Source organism: Tiliqua scincoides, chromosome 6 (genome assembly GCF_035046505.1).
Source record: "Tiliqua scincoides isolate rTilSci1 chromosome 6, rTilSci1.hap2, whole genome shotgun sequence".
Taxonomy (NCBI): Eukaryota; Metazoa; Chordata; class Lepidosauria; order Squamata; family Scincidae; genus Tiliqua; species Tiliqua scincoides.
Genome location: NC_089826.1, coordinates 33,454,203 through 33,468,590, shown reverse-complemented (window position 1 = coordinate 33,468,590; position 14,388 = coordinate 33,454,203). Strand labels below are relative to the sequence as shown.

The window sequence follows — 14,388 nt, the reverse complement described above, 5'->3', positions numbered from 1 at the left end:
TGCCTTGTGGGGCTGGCAAGGCAGACAGCTAGCTGGCTGCAAAAACTTGCACACTTTACTTTGCACTTTCACAGTCACTTTGCTGCCTTCCTTTCTGTCTTGCACGGTCAGCTAGTTGAGCCAACAAGGTAGTGAGGTGGCTGTGGAAGTGCAAGGGAAAGTAAGTCAGGTGGGGGGGTAGCTGGTTGAGCCAGCAAATAAAGTAGGAAGGAAGCTAAGCCCAGTGAGTTCAGGAACCACCATCATATATGCAGTCTGTCACTGACCAAAACATTGTTATGCAGCACATATCTGTATACAGGCTTACCCTACAGTTTCAGTTATCCATTTTCTTCCAAATTGCGATGCATTCTGGGGTGACACTGAATGAAAGGATGAGCCTTGGAGCTATCAGGAAGAGGCTGCAGGCAGTTCATAAGACTGGCTAAAGTCCAGAAAGAGCAGCTTGTCATCTACCCCACAGCCCAGGTGCTGCCTGGACAAAATGCTAGATCTTTAGTAACCACCAAGTAACCTCCATGCTTCAAGATTGGTGTTTTGTTTTTTTTAGAAAGCTTGAGTAGAAATTCCACCTTCCCCCATCATAATATTTCCACACAATATTGAGGCAATGATTTAACTTTTGTTACCCAACAAACAACATCTTTTCATGAACCCAACCAGTAGATACAGAACCTGAAAGTTAAAGTTACATGCCCTCAAGCATGAACCCTGACTATAGCTCATTCATACCTTTGGCCAGATATCACACCAATACTTAGCAAGGCATTTCAGAATGACACATTTTTAGAACAAACATGTGCACACGACTTTTCAACAAGGTCAATCTACAAAGCACTTACACAGCAAAATAAATTAAAAAATAGTTCCAGTCATTAGAGCTCACAATTTAAAGACATGAGAAAGCCAAAAGAAAGTTTAAGCTGATACAGTTTTCTTGGCACAACATTTAAGACTTTGGAACATAGTGATTTAAGAGGTCTTTGCAATTTTTGGAACATGAAATCAAATGCAAACCATTAGTTATGTTAACCTTCATTTTTACAGTTCCAGACAGCCAAACCAGATTCAGCAACTCTCTGGCTGGCTATTAGAGGTATCAGGTGGTATCAGGTTGTGCAAGCTGGTTACAGAGTAAAGGAAAGACAGTGGAAGAAACCTAACTGTTATTTTGCTCTCACTCTATTGAAATGAATGTCAAATGTTCATTAGCGGCACCAACAGTGGAGATCAGAGAGTGCACTAGCTGTGCCCCCAGTCAAGCTTTTAAAATATTCAAGCACTCCTTGAGACTCTACAGATGCAACTTTGAATATCTTGCATCTATCTGTCCTGCAGCCTCTACCCACTGATCAAAAAGCAACCAGTACCTGATAAAGAGAAAATCTCGATTCTGCAATGTAAGTTGCATTACTTAATGTATTCTGTTACATTCTTAAACAAATTTTGTCTGCAGAATAAATCTAGTCAGTTTTCTCACTACAGCAGTAAGTTCCAAACCATTAGATTCTGAAATTAAAGTAAACCCAAAAGGAAAGAAAATTGCTTAAGAACCATACTACACAGATTTTTTTTGCATTTTTATAAAATCTGCAAAGATACCACAAATTATGCATACTAAAAGCTAAATATGCATACATTTCATTTGAAGAAATGAAAGTAAATATATTTCTTTTATATACAGTTTAAATCCAAATTTACAATTGCATCATTTTCATGGAGGAGGTGGCATAGATTGAACACAGGTTTGAGATGTACAATTTTAGCACACTGAAAAGATGCTATATAAAATGTGTATCATCAATCCTAGTTTCTTTTCAAAATAGAGCAGTTTTAAAAGGCTAGTTTCGAGTAGAAATTAATTACTGGGGAGTCCATATACATATTCTATACAAATATGCACAAAAATCATAATTCACAAGGCAACTGACAAACATTTAATGGACTTTGACCATATCCACCACAGAAATCCATTAAAACAAAGATTGGATCACTTTGGGTATCTCCCAGTAATAAGGCATCAAACAGTGCTACTTTACTTATAGAAAGTTACCTGAAGACCAAGTATCTCACTGTTTTGCTGTACAGAGTAAAATGCACCTATTCCTTCTGCTTCAACTTTAAGGAAGAATGCTTTCACTTCCTTACTCAAAGCATTTTAAATCAAAATTTAACTGAAGCAAATGAGAAATTACAGGTAATGTATCCTGTTCACTTCCATTTCCCAACTTAAGCAACAAGTATTTGAAGGAATTATTTAGGAAAGTTATAGTTTGGCCAATTTAAGTCTTAGAGTGTGAAATCTTAAACCTTATTTCAAACTCATTTTGACATCAATAAATGAATGTCATAGTGCTTCTAATTCCCTTTTAAATTAAATGTCAAAATTAAAATGCAATTAAATATTTAAAAATAATCTGTCTCTGCAGTGCAAGTCACTTCTAGAAGATAAAGTATACAAAACACACAAGTACCTCTTCTAACAGTGGAACGATTTGTGAGCCATCTGCTATTCTGTTCACCTGCTTATACTATAGATGTAAAGTTTATGAAGTCTGAAAATACCATCAAATCCTCTCTCTTCTGCAATCTACTTTTAAATACAAATATGAATCAGCATAAAACACCCTTAAAACCAAAACTCAAAACTTCATACTCAACCCCAAAATTAGCAAGAAATTAAATAACTAGAAAGAAAAATAGAACAGGATTCAGCACCTAAGAAATCTGCACAGTCCTATATGTTGTGGAGTGTGCATCTACTGTTACAAAAGAAAAAGATGTTGATAGTAATATATGCATTCACCAACAAGTACTCTCTTAAGATCTTTTTTGGCTTTTGTAATAATGAAAAACTTGAATGAGAAAGGCTTTGTAAGTTACATGAGTACACCACAACTTCTTTAAGAAGTATGAGCTGAAAACATAAGGCATTCCAAAATCTTTTTGCATATAGTAGTGGAATGCAGTTCTTGTAAACAACAGGTTAGGAACAACACCAAGATCAGAAGATATTTCCCTAGAATCTCTCTGATGAACCCATTATTCAGCACAATTGATCAAGGAGAAGTTTTTGGAACTTAATCTTGTGAGAAAGCAAATGCAATCCTCCATTTTCCTATACGTTTGTTTTTAATCAAGCTGTAAAATAGCTCTCCCTGAGGATCCTTGAGCTAAAATACTGGTGTTAGGGAGCTGATCTCAAGATTCAATCTTAATGAAAGTTACTGCTCAAGTACATCGCTTCTTGATTTTGTGGCAGCACTATTCTGGTGTACGCTGTTACTCAACTCCTGTATGGTATTTGTAGCGGGAAAGTTTATTGGGACCCTTGCCTGAAAGGCAGCTGTGGAATTACTAGCAAGGATCTTGGAAGAAGAATTAGACTGATGTCGACGATGATCACTTTCCTCACAGGTTGAATGCCTATTTCTCCCAGATTCTTCACTAATTGGAGGCTAAGAAAGAAAAAAATTGACATGTTATTACAATGTAGCATAGTTACCCAATAAGAATGGAATTTTTCTGGAAAAGTTCATTTCATGAATGAGCAAAGAGTCAAGGTGCTTGAAAACAATGCTATTTATTTTATTCAGAAATAGGCCCACTTGTTCAGTAAGGGCCCAATCCTTTGCTGCTCTGTTGCCATATGGTACAGTAGTGTCAAAATGGCTGCAGCTGTATCCTGCTGGGTCAGAGAAACAGCTGGAGGTCTTCTCAGGGTAAGGGAACTTCAGCTCCTTTACCCTATGTAGCTCTCCTGCAGCCCCTATGGTCTCCTCTAATCTGCACTAGCAAAATCACTGGCGCAGATTCAAGGAGCCCGTGTTGATTTCAGGCAGGGAGGAACAGGATCCAGCAGTAGAGTCTGTCACCCTCCCCACCCACCTTGCAGGCCTGAATCACCCCATGGACTGCCCTCCATCACCCAGAAACATCCCCTCCGTGTCCTGAAATGCAAGCAAGCAGCACTGCCTGAGCAGAGGATTAGGCTGCCTAGTTGTTATCCTATCTTATTCACCCGAAACATACACCTTTAACAATGAGTAACACAAAGGTGCTTCTAGCATACAAAAGAAAGGTGTATGTAACCAATGGTCTGTTGAATTCTAAGAATATGATGAACCACCACACATTAAACACATTTCACTTCTCATTTCTAAATTTTTATGATCCAGAACATTAAAAGTGCTTTGAAGTGAGTAAGGTACCAATTCAGTATCATACTTCAATGTATTGTACCAAGAATTTTCTTTAGACAGAACGAAGAGCAAAGCGTATCTGCCCAACGGTCATTCAACTGACTTCCTGTGTTTGTAGATGCAAATATCAGTTAAAACGATCCTAAAGTTAGCCCTCAATCACAATAGGCATTTGTCTAGTTCAGTGTTTCTCAGACTGAGGGACGGAGGGTCAGGACCCGCTAAGTGGATCGTGAGCCAATTTCAGGCGGGTACCCATTCATTTCAATATTTTATTTTTAATATATTAGACTCAATGCTACCATGATATATGACTGCATTTGGGGAAATGTTACAGATCTGTACTTTAACCCATTTCTAACCTGCCGACAGGCGCACACATTTGATCCACGTTGCGTATCTGTAATGTTGGGGCAGAAATGGTTTCTACTGTGTATATGTTTTTAAGAATGATAGTCAATGTGGCTTACTCCTGGGTAAGTGTAGATAGGATTGTAGCCTAGGATTGTTAAAAAATTTTCCTGCTTGATGTCACTTCTGACAATGGGATTACTTCTGGTGGGTCCTGATGGATTGTCATTATAAAGAATGGGTCCCACTGCTAAAAAGTTTGAGAACCACTGGTCTAGTTCATATTAATATTGTGTGTGTACAGTTTAAATGATCCAACTTGCTATGCTAACTAGAAATCTTAAGTACGTACATCAACTCTGAAGTCTTCCAATCTTTTAAAGTTACAGAGGTATTCCTGAAGTTTGGGATCAATAGGTGGAGTTTTAGACTGTGAATACTTTAGATAAGCCCAAAATTTTTCTAGTCCATAGAGCTGACCTAAGAAGAACAGGTCAAGAAGTTAAAAAAAGTATTAAATCATGCAGTATCCTGAAATGTCAATATAAGCTAGGCATTACCAGATTCATAATCTCTCTTTGTCTCTTCTTGAAAATCTTTGAAGATCTCTTGCCTGAATTTCTTTTCTAGCCCGTAGCTGTAAAACCGAAACAAACACTCCAAACCATATCTGTAAAAGATTGAATAAAAATAAGTATTTAGAATACCAAATGGTCTTTTTTTATTATGAATATTTATATACTACTTTTCAATTTAAAAAGGTTCCAGAGAGGTCTATATAGCGAAGGAACAACAAGATGGTACTCTGTCCCAGTCTAAACAAATAAAGAAAACTCTTTGAGGACGTATCAACAAACAAGTAGACTGGATCACTTTATACATCCAAGATATCTGAATTTGGTTATGAACTGGGAAGCTTAACCCAGACAAGACAAAGAAGTACTGCTGGTTAGTGGGCAAGCTGATCTGGATTTGGTGTACAGCCTGTTTTCAACATGACAGCACTCCCCTTTAAAAATCAAACTGAAAATGATTCAAGAAACTACAAGTGGTGCAGAACATGACAGGATGGTTGGGGCTTATGCTTGTATTAATACTCATTAATACAAGCATAAGCATCATGTATTAATGCTCATTTTGTATCACACACCCTGGTTACCAATTCATTTCTGAGCTCAATTCAAGGTGACGATTATGATCTTTATTAAAGCCCTAACTTAGGGGTGCCCAAACCCTGGCCTAGGGACCATTTGCAGCCCTAAGGGACCCCAATCCAGCCCATGAGCAGCCCCCAATCTCCAATGAGCCTCTGGCCCACCAGAGACTTGCTGGAACCTACACTGGTCTGATGCAACTGATCTCAGCGCAAGAGCCAACTGTTCGATCTCTCATGCGAGCTGCAGGCCAAGGGCTCCCACTACTGCTTGCTGTTTCATGTCTGTGAAGCAGCAATGGAAAGGCCAGACTTGCTTTGCACAAGGCCCTTTATAGGCCTTGAGCTACTGTGGAACATTCATTCATTCATTTAAGTTCCATCTCTAATACATTCATTTATGTAAATTTATTCAAATTTAAAATGTAAATTAATTCCTTTCTTCCTGGCCACTGCCACAATGTCAGAGATGATGTGGCGCTCCTGCCAAAAAGTTTGGACACCCCTGCCCTAACTGATTGGGACCAGTGTATCTGAAGGACCATCATCTTCCATATTAATCTGTCCATTATCTTTGTTCAATTGAGGCTCTCCTTGGTGTACCCCTGGCTTCCACTTCATCTGGGGTAACACAGGACATAATCTCTTCAGTTCTTACTGCCAAACCCTGAAACTTTCTATGCTGGGAGGCCTGCTTGCCCTTCTTAGACTGGTTGTTTCAAATGTCTGGTGAAGACTTTTGTTTGGACAGGTTTTTCAGTTAATCAACTCCCCCAAATAGGTTGTCTCATTGTTCATTTCTTTCTTTCATTGTTTCATTCTGGAGTTTGCTTTAATTCCAATCTATTTTAACTTTTAACATTTGAGTCAAAGTGAAACGTCAAAAGCTTCAGTCAGTGTAAAGCACTGGACACACAAGCTTTTTCTAGTGTAAGAGAATATGCAATTGTATCATAATCGACAATGTTTCTGTTTTCAGGCTTAGCTGCTAATATCTCACTTTACTTCAGTATTGTTTTAGAAGCAATAGGTAATGCAAATACTACTACATCTATACAAGATGAAAATTTGTTACTGCATTTGTACAACTAACAAAATGCCTAAAATTACCTGTAATGTTCTTTTGCATCCTCTAGAGAAAGTTGCCTGAATTCCTCATACATTTTTTTGTTAAAATGGTCTCTGAGGAAGAAGGACCAGAAACGGAAAAGGGTATTCATTTCTTGAGACTGGCCAATTCCCAACCGTTTCCTTTCTGAAGGGGAAGTACAAGACAACTTGTATGTAAATTATATTTAAGTTCACTTAAGTGAAAAATAATCATAAAAACATTCGGATTTGTGCCGTTGAAATACAACAAGCTGTCTAAACACACTTGAAGCAATGCACAGAAATGACAAAGTTCTTTCGACTATCTAGGAAGTATTTTTCACTTATTTACAGCTAAAATGAAATACTTTATTATTGAAATACTTTTACCATTGAGACATCTGCGGCGATACTTATGGTACACTTGCTGTGTAAAACCATTTTCCTTGAGAAGTTCATGAGATGGATGCTGAAATTTGGGGAGTGAATGAGGGATGCACCCATAACTTCCCGATAGCGGAGCACCTTCTGATGGAGAAGTATTTGAACTGCTACAGAAAAAAACACAAACAAGTCTTTCAGATTTTTCTTGAACTTTGTGACAATAGGTAACTGAGCATTCCATTCTAACAGACTAGAATGCTGAACTAACTGCATTTTCCAATACTGACATCAACAGGTGACCTTTGAAGTTTTCAGGTGCAAATCAAATATTCAGAATCAGTAGGTGGAACATCCTTCCCAGTGCTCTACTACTACAAAATGTTGAATCCTTATCCATCCCAAAAATAGCCAGGACAGAGAAAAACTATGCATATATCTGAAGAAAAAGGTTAGATATTTTTCTCTGACACACTGTCTACAGATAGGGAATTTCTGATTTGGGGGAACATTAGAAGGTGCAGCCTAGTACCTACATTCTGAAGTGATGTATTTCTTTACATATTTTTTTCTGAACATTTGAATTTGCTTCAATTTCAACAGGTTCAGGGTTTAATTGCCTGACAAGTACAATGAAAATAATCTTGTTTAACAAACTGATAAGCAATTTAATGATCATTGTGAGTAAAAATTTCTCTGATAGAGGAAGGGTATTCCGAACATTCTGGGAAGCCCCCTCCCAATTTAATGTTCATGGTAAATAAATATATTTAAGAATGTAAATGCTTCTTAAATATTGTGGCTTTCAAACATCTGAAGTTAATCATATGTGGCTCTTATGTTAAGCAAGTTTGGCAACCCCCGTCATGTGACTTTGGGGTAGTTTTCTTGGTACAGTTTGATTTCATGCCAAGATTAAGACAATGTGAAATACTTTAGCAATAAACACAAAGAAGTCTTGTAAGAACATTAAAGGCTAAACAATTCAGTTTAGCTCCATATAGATGCAGTTTTTTTTTTCATTCTATAATTCTTCTGTTAGGTCTACTCCATAAAATAAATTTAGGAATGAGAATCCCTTCCAGAATACACCTTTCAAAGTGGTGCCCTCTTATATTTAGCAGGGGGGAAGCAACTGTCCCTCCTCACCCCAGCATGGGCAGCAGAGGGCAGGCAGCAGGTGTTCCCAAGGGTGGGTGGGAGGCGGGCCAGGATCTGGCAGTAAGGGGAAGCGATTCCTCTTCCCCTGGGCTGAGCTGCTTTCAGCACCAATCCTGCTTTGGATGCAGCGCAGGCCTCCTGGCCTGCCTGCTCCAGGGCAGGTTAGGATTGGACTGCACAACAGCAAGTATTATACTGCCCCTATACAAACCTATGCTGGAATACTGTATACAGTTCTTGTCATCACAACTCAAAGAGGATTATTTTAGAGCCCGAAATTGTGCAAGAAGGCAATCATAATGATCAGATGCCTGGAGCATGTTCTTTTGAGGAAAGGCCCCAATGGGGGGGTTGCCACCAAAAAATGGGTGATAGGGGACATGACTGAGCTTTGCAAAATTATTTAGGGAGATAATGGAGAGAGAAAAATTGTTCTCTCTCTCTCTCTCTCTCTCACACACACACACACAAAATATTAAAACCAAAGGTTAGCCAAAGAAATGGACTGGTGGGAGATCTAAATCTAAGGAAAGGAAGTACTTCACACAACACACAATTAGCCTATGGAATTCATTCCTAGCTTGAGGGATTGGACAAATTGCATGGAAGCCAATGTCACAGCTACTAGCCATAACAACCATAAGCTACCTCCAGGTTTATCAACAGTATGTTTCTCAATACCAGTTGAAGGGGAGTAATGGTGGGAGAAATATGCCACCCTCAACTGCTTGTAGGTTTCCCAGAGGCAGCTATGGGGCCACCATGTGAAAGAGGAAGATAGACTAGGTGGTTTTTGAGCCTGTTCCAAGAGGGCTTTTGTTACGTCCTATACATGTGCACTTTGTACATAAGAATCTGCTTCCAAATACAAAAGTGCAGTGTATGTAGGTCTAAAGTATTTTATTGTCTTAATTGCTTCCTCTCACTGCTCTTCAGTTGTAAACATATATCTTGCAAAACCATATAAACAGTAGTTCTCATTGATTCTCTGAAATGAACAAAAAAACCAGACTAAATTAGCACATGCAAAATCACCTTATAGAAGATGTTCTTGGCCTGTGATCCCTGGAATCCATTACCCAGCCAACATGACTTTCTAGTGGAGGGTTTGTACTATGCCGTGTTTTTCTTTTCCTTCGTGTCTATAATTAATGAAATATAACATTATATTTTTCTGATGTGACTGGGGACACGTTTCTGAAGAATCACAGCCTAATCAAAGTCAAGTTTCCTAAAATTTCACACTGTGTATCATATGCATTATGAGGTCATAAAGTTGAGCATCACTACCCAACTGCTTGGCCTTTACAAGAAGTTAATAGTGAAATTGAAATAGTCACTGAATAGCTCTGACCAAATCCAAGATTATCATTTCCTACACTAGAAGAAAAATATGAGTAGAAGGAATTTTAAAACTGTTTCAGAGGCTGTGTTACCTGGTGGTAATAAACAGCACTAAGGTTTTAGGATTCAGAACGTGTATATGAAGAATTTTTTAATTACCTTAACGTCAATGGATCTTGCTTCTTTAACCACAGGATAGAATCTTGGTGTTTTGTTAGGATCTTGCAGTCTTGGTGTACGAGGCGTTTTGGGTGTTTTGCTAGAGTGAACACTAGGAGATTCAGGGACAGCTGTTGGCAGTGAGCGAGCCATTGTTGTTGGCGGTACTTCTTGAATGCCAAACAATTTACAAGCCAGCTCTTCAGTTAAGTCTGATCAAAAAGATCAGAAGATTAATAACATACATTAAGCAGCTTGCTTTCTGAAGGAAGGTTCAGAGCCTTTTAAGGATTTAAATGTTACACAAAACTGCTACGTGACAATGACTTATTTGAGAAGTTTGGTGTTGATTCACTATATCAGAAGTTGCTGATCGCATTTCAATTTCAAAACTGAAATTTCAAACATGCTTCTTTGATGGCATAATAATAATTCTTCTGCTTCTTTGATGGGCAGTGGCTCACACACTGAATGCTCTTCATATCAAACCATGTGGAGGTAAATGTAGAAACAGCCACATGGGGCCGGTTTTTCCTTCTGCCAAATGCTAGTTAAATTCAGTCCTAGCAATGAACTAGGAGGAGAATCTCTCTCTCTCTCTGTATGTGTGTATATAAATATATACTTGGAAAATTTTCTTTTTTAGAACTTCACACTCTTACAAAACTGCCTCCACACAATATCTTTCAGTTTTTGAAATTAGTCAGCATGTACACTTGATCAAAAACTGTATGACTTTCAAAACTAGAAGTGTCAATTATTTAATTTTGGCAGTTTAAATCACTCTTATTTACATCATGCAAGCTACTCTGTTGTACCAAGGAAAGCTCAATTCTACCATTTCTATAAATTATGTCAATTAAGCAAATTGTTTCTTATACAGGGGGGCCACATAACCTTGGTTTCACTTATTCGTGGATCAGATCCATGCCCCCCCACACCACATATACAGAAAATGAACAAAGATTTCCAGTAGTTGGGTGGTGTTTCAATACCATGCTTAACTCCTTGCCTCTTCCCTTGAGTAACAATATCAGAAAAAAGGCGTGCCCTGGTATCTGCGGGAGTTTTGTTCCAGAACCTCCCACAGTTAACTAAAATCACAGATACCTTATAATGCATTAAAAACATCCCTTCAGGTTTCACAGAGAAATCAGAAGTAGCTTTTTTTTAAACTGCTGAGCTACCGGGACCCTTTGGAGGCAAGGGAAGTGGTGCTCACCTTGCCTCCAGAGGATGGGGACATCTGCCAGTAACTGCAGTTTCACTTAACTGTGGGGGGTTCTGGAACAGAAGCCCCACAAATATTGGGGCACACCTGTATTCTGATATTGTTACTCATGGGAAGAAGCAAGGAGTTAACCAGGGTACTGAAATACCACCCAATCAGTGGAAATCTTTGTTCATTTGTTGCATATTTAGATATTTTAACTCCTTGATTTCAATACCTAATTCTCAAGTCACAAAAGAATCACTACAATGCACAACAGAAGCCAATGGTTCGGCAGTGAGGCATGTTGTTCAACTAGCTGTCACTTCTGAGATGCGTTCTCTACATAGTTTCTACAATATCTTCACAATCCGAAGGGTTAAGAGACTACACCACAAGGATGGCATTAACTTATTAATGGCAATAAAAACTGATGTAACTACCAAAAGAAAAATGGCTGGGACAAAGTACATACAACTCTCTCAACAGGATTTGAGAGAGAACTTGGAATGTCTTTAAAATGATGAAAATCACAATTTAATTTTAAAATGCATATTTTCATCATATTCATTGATATTACCCATTAGACCATGAATTGTAAAATGAGGTAATTCACATTAGAAATGTAATCTTCAGTGGATGTTACCTGGTTCCGGTACAGTGCGAGGGGGAAAAATGTTAACCCGTTTTTGCCTGGCCCACAGGCATACACCTTTGGCTCCGTATATGCAACTTTGGGCAGAAATTGCTTAATCTAGTATTCTAACACTATGCATACACACCTTGTTGAGACTTTGGAGGACCTGGAGGAAATTCCAGATTTGGATATTTTATATGCTCAGGTGCAAGATTGTCAAACTCTTCTTTACTGATGAGATTTAACTTCTTAAAGTTTTCAACTTCTTGCTGAAATGGAAATCAAAATATATCTGTAAAATCTATTATAGAATTATAACACTGCAACAATAATCCACAGAAATATAACTTTTCAGCACACAGCATTTGTTCAAAAGTCCATCTCTTATTTGACTCAAATATTCTTGGAGAACTATGAAAGTTATTCCAGATGGCAACTGGGGGTGTGATAAACTGTCACACTTACAAAAATATTAATATTAATACATTAATTAAAGCAGATTTTCCAAGTTTATATCCTACATCTCAGCTTACAAGAACAGAAAGATTTTAACAGCAAGACTACAGCTGTCCAGATCCCACCCAATGATAGTGAACTACCCTCTATTATCCAAGAAAAAGGTAAATTGTGCCAAGGGGGTTCCCCCCCCCCCTTTTTCAAATGGCCACCAACTCTGGATAACCAAAACCTGAATCTGTCAAACTGGATACTCAAAGGTAGTATCAGAAAGCCACATTACTTCCAAAGTCACTTCATGTAGTAACCTGAGGTTATACCTTGATCTCAAAATTATGCACAAGTGTATTGAGAACAAAACAGCTAATATTATAATGCCTTTGTTCAAATTGATGGTAAGGCCACACCTGGAGTATTGTGTCCAGTTCGGGTCACCACATCTCAAAAAAGACATAGCGGAAATAGAAAAGGTGCAAAAGAGAGTGACTAAGATGATTACTGGGCTGGGGCACCTTCTTATGAGGAAAGGCTACGGAATTTGGGCCTCTTGAGCCTAGAAAAGAGGCGCCTAAGAGGGGACATGATTGAGACATACAAAATTATGCACGGTACGGATAGAGGTGCTCTTTACAATCTCACGTAACACCAGAATCAGGGGACATCCACTAAAATTGAGTGTTGGGAGGGTTAGGATGAACAAAAGAAACTATTTCTTTACTCAGTGTGTGGTTGGTCTGTGGAACTCCTTGCCGCAGGATGTGGTGGTGGAATCTGGCCTAGATGCCTTTAAAAGGGGATTGGACAAATTTCTGGAGGAAAAATTCGTTACGGGTTACAAATCATGATATGTAATTGCAACCTCCTGATTTCAGAAATGGGCTATGTCAGATGCAAGGGAGGGCAACAGGATGCAGGTCTTGTGTGCTCCCTGAGGCGTCTGGTGGGCCACTGTGAGATACAGGAAGCTGGACTAGATGGGCCTATGGCCTGATCCAGATGGGCCTATGGCCTGTTCTTATGTATTTGAAAATTTTGGCTACAACATCACAAGATGGATAGTCCCCACATACTAGATGCAATGTTGCTACACTTTCTTCCTTATTTTCAGTACTATTTTCTTTAGAAAACAACCCTCTTTTCCCTTTACAGTCTGAAAAACATAGCTCAAACAGACAGCTGGTTCACATTATTAAACCATGGTTTGTTCAGTTGTGAATACATCTTTAAACTCTCCCATGTTCATGAGCTCCCTCCTCCACCTCCATTTTTATCCCTTATACCAGTGACACTCAAACTTTTCCAGCCAGTGGCTCCCTTGACCCCCGTGACTGTTGGCCATGACTCCCCATCCTGAGGGCTGGAAGTGACATCATTAAACAGGAAGTGGTCAGAAATACTAACTATATTAAATATAATATTATATTTATTATAATATTAAATATATATTAACTATATTAATATTAATTATATTAATCATATCATTAATTAAATTCAGATCTTAAAAATATATTAATACACAGCAATATACATGCTTTATAAATGATCAGCTGCCGATCACTGTTGGAGACAGGATGCTGGAGTAGGTAGATTTTGTCTGGTCCAGGAGGACTCATTTTTTTAAACTTTGTAAGCATACCAATAGAATTGTTTTATCAAATGAACTTTGTGAACAACCAGTCTGACCAACATTACAACACACACACACCCCTGTGGACCCCAATCCAACTAGTCATTTCTCCCATTCTCCTTGGATAGGATTGAACCCTTTATTAATTTAATGAAATGAAATTTTTCCAGCAGCTGGTGGGGAAAACAAAAATAGACCATGAAAATATATCAGAGCTGATAAGGGTTTGGTTAGGAAGCTGATTTGTCTCCTTTACTAGGAGATGCACAGCTCAAGCCTAGGCATGTCTACTCAGAAGTAAGTCCCATTAGCGTCAATGGGGCTTACTCCCAGGAAAGTGTGGATAGGATTGGGCTGGCAATCACTTCATCAATGGCTGATAAGTATTCCCTTCAAATAGCAAGATTCAGCACTTTAAAAATACAGCCTTTCCTCTTCAGTCAAACAACAGGATGAATAAATCACTTTAAAGACAGTAGCCTTTTACTGTTCCTGGCCAAGTAAAGTGTGTGCTTGTCTCTCCCCTTCCCCTTTGCCAACTGCATGGAAGCAACTTTAAGACCCCTGGTGACTGGTAAAATAGGAAGCGTTTTATTTGGGGAGGGGGAGGAAAGCAGG

General features: G+C 38.6%; 1 protein-coding gene across 1 annotated transcript in view; it reads right to left on the bottom strand.

Moving 5' to 3' along the window:
• Positions 1-857: 857 nt before the first annotated feature.
• The window catches only part of LARP1B (La ribonucleoprotein 1B), a 47,545-nt gene continuing 34,014 nt past the window's right edge, over positions 858-14,388 (bottom strand). Inside the window, exons 12-19 of the mRNA XM_066632083.1 lie at positions 11,833-11,956; positions 9,841-10,052; positions 9,373-9,479; positions 7,186-7,346; positions 6,817-6,961; positions 5,114-5,223; positions 4,906-5,033; positions 858-3,458 (exon numbers count right to left, since the gene is read on the bottom strand). Of these exons, the coding sequence (XP_066488180.1) occupies positions 3,225-3,458; positions 4,906-5,033; positions 5,114-5,223; positions 6,817-6,961; positions 7,186-7,346; positions 9,373-9,479; positions 9,841-10,052; positions 11,833-11,956 (1,221 nt within the window). The 3' untranslated portion in view covers positions 858-3,224. The remainder of the gene's footprint in view (positions 3,459-4,905; positions 5,034-5,113; positions 5,224-6,816; positions 6,962-7,185; positions 7,347-9,372; positions 9,480-9,840; positions 10,053-11,832; positions 11,957-14,388) is intronic.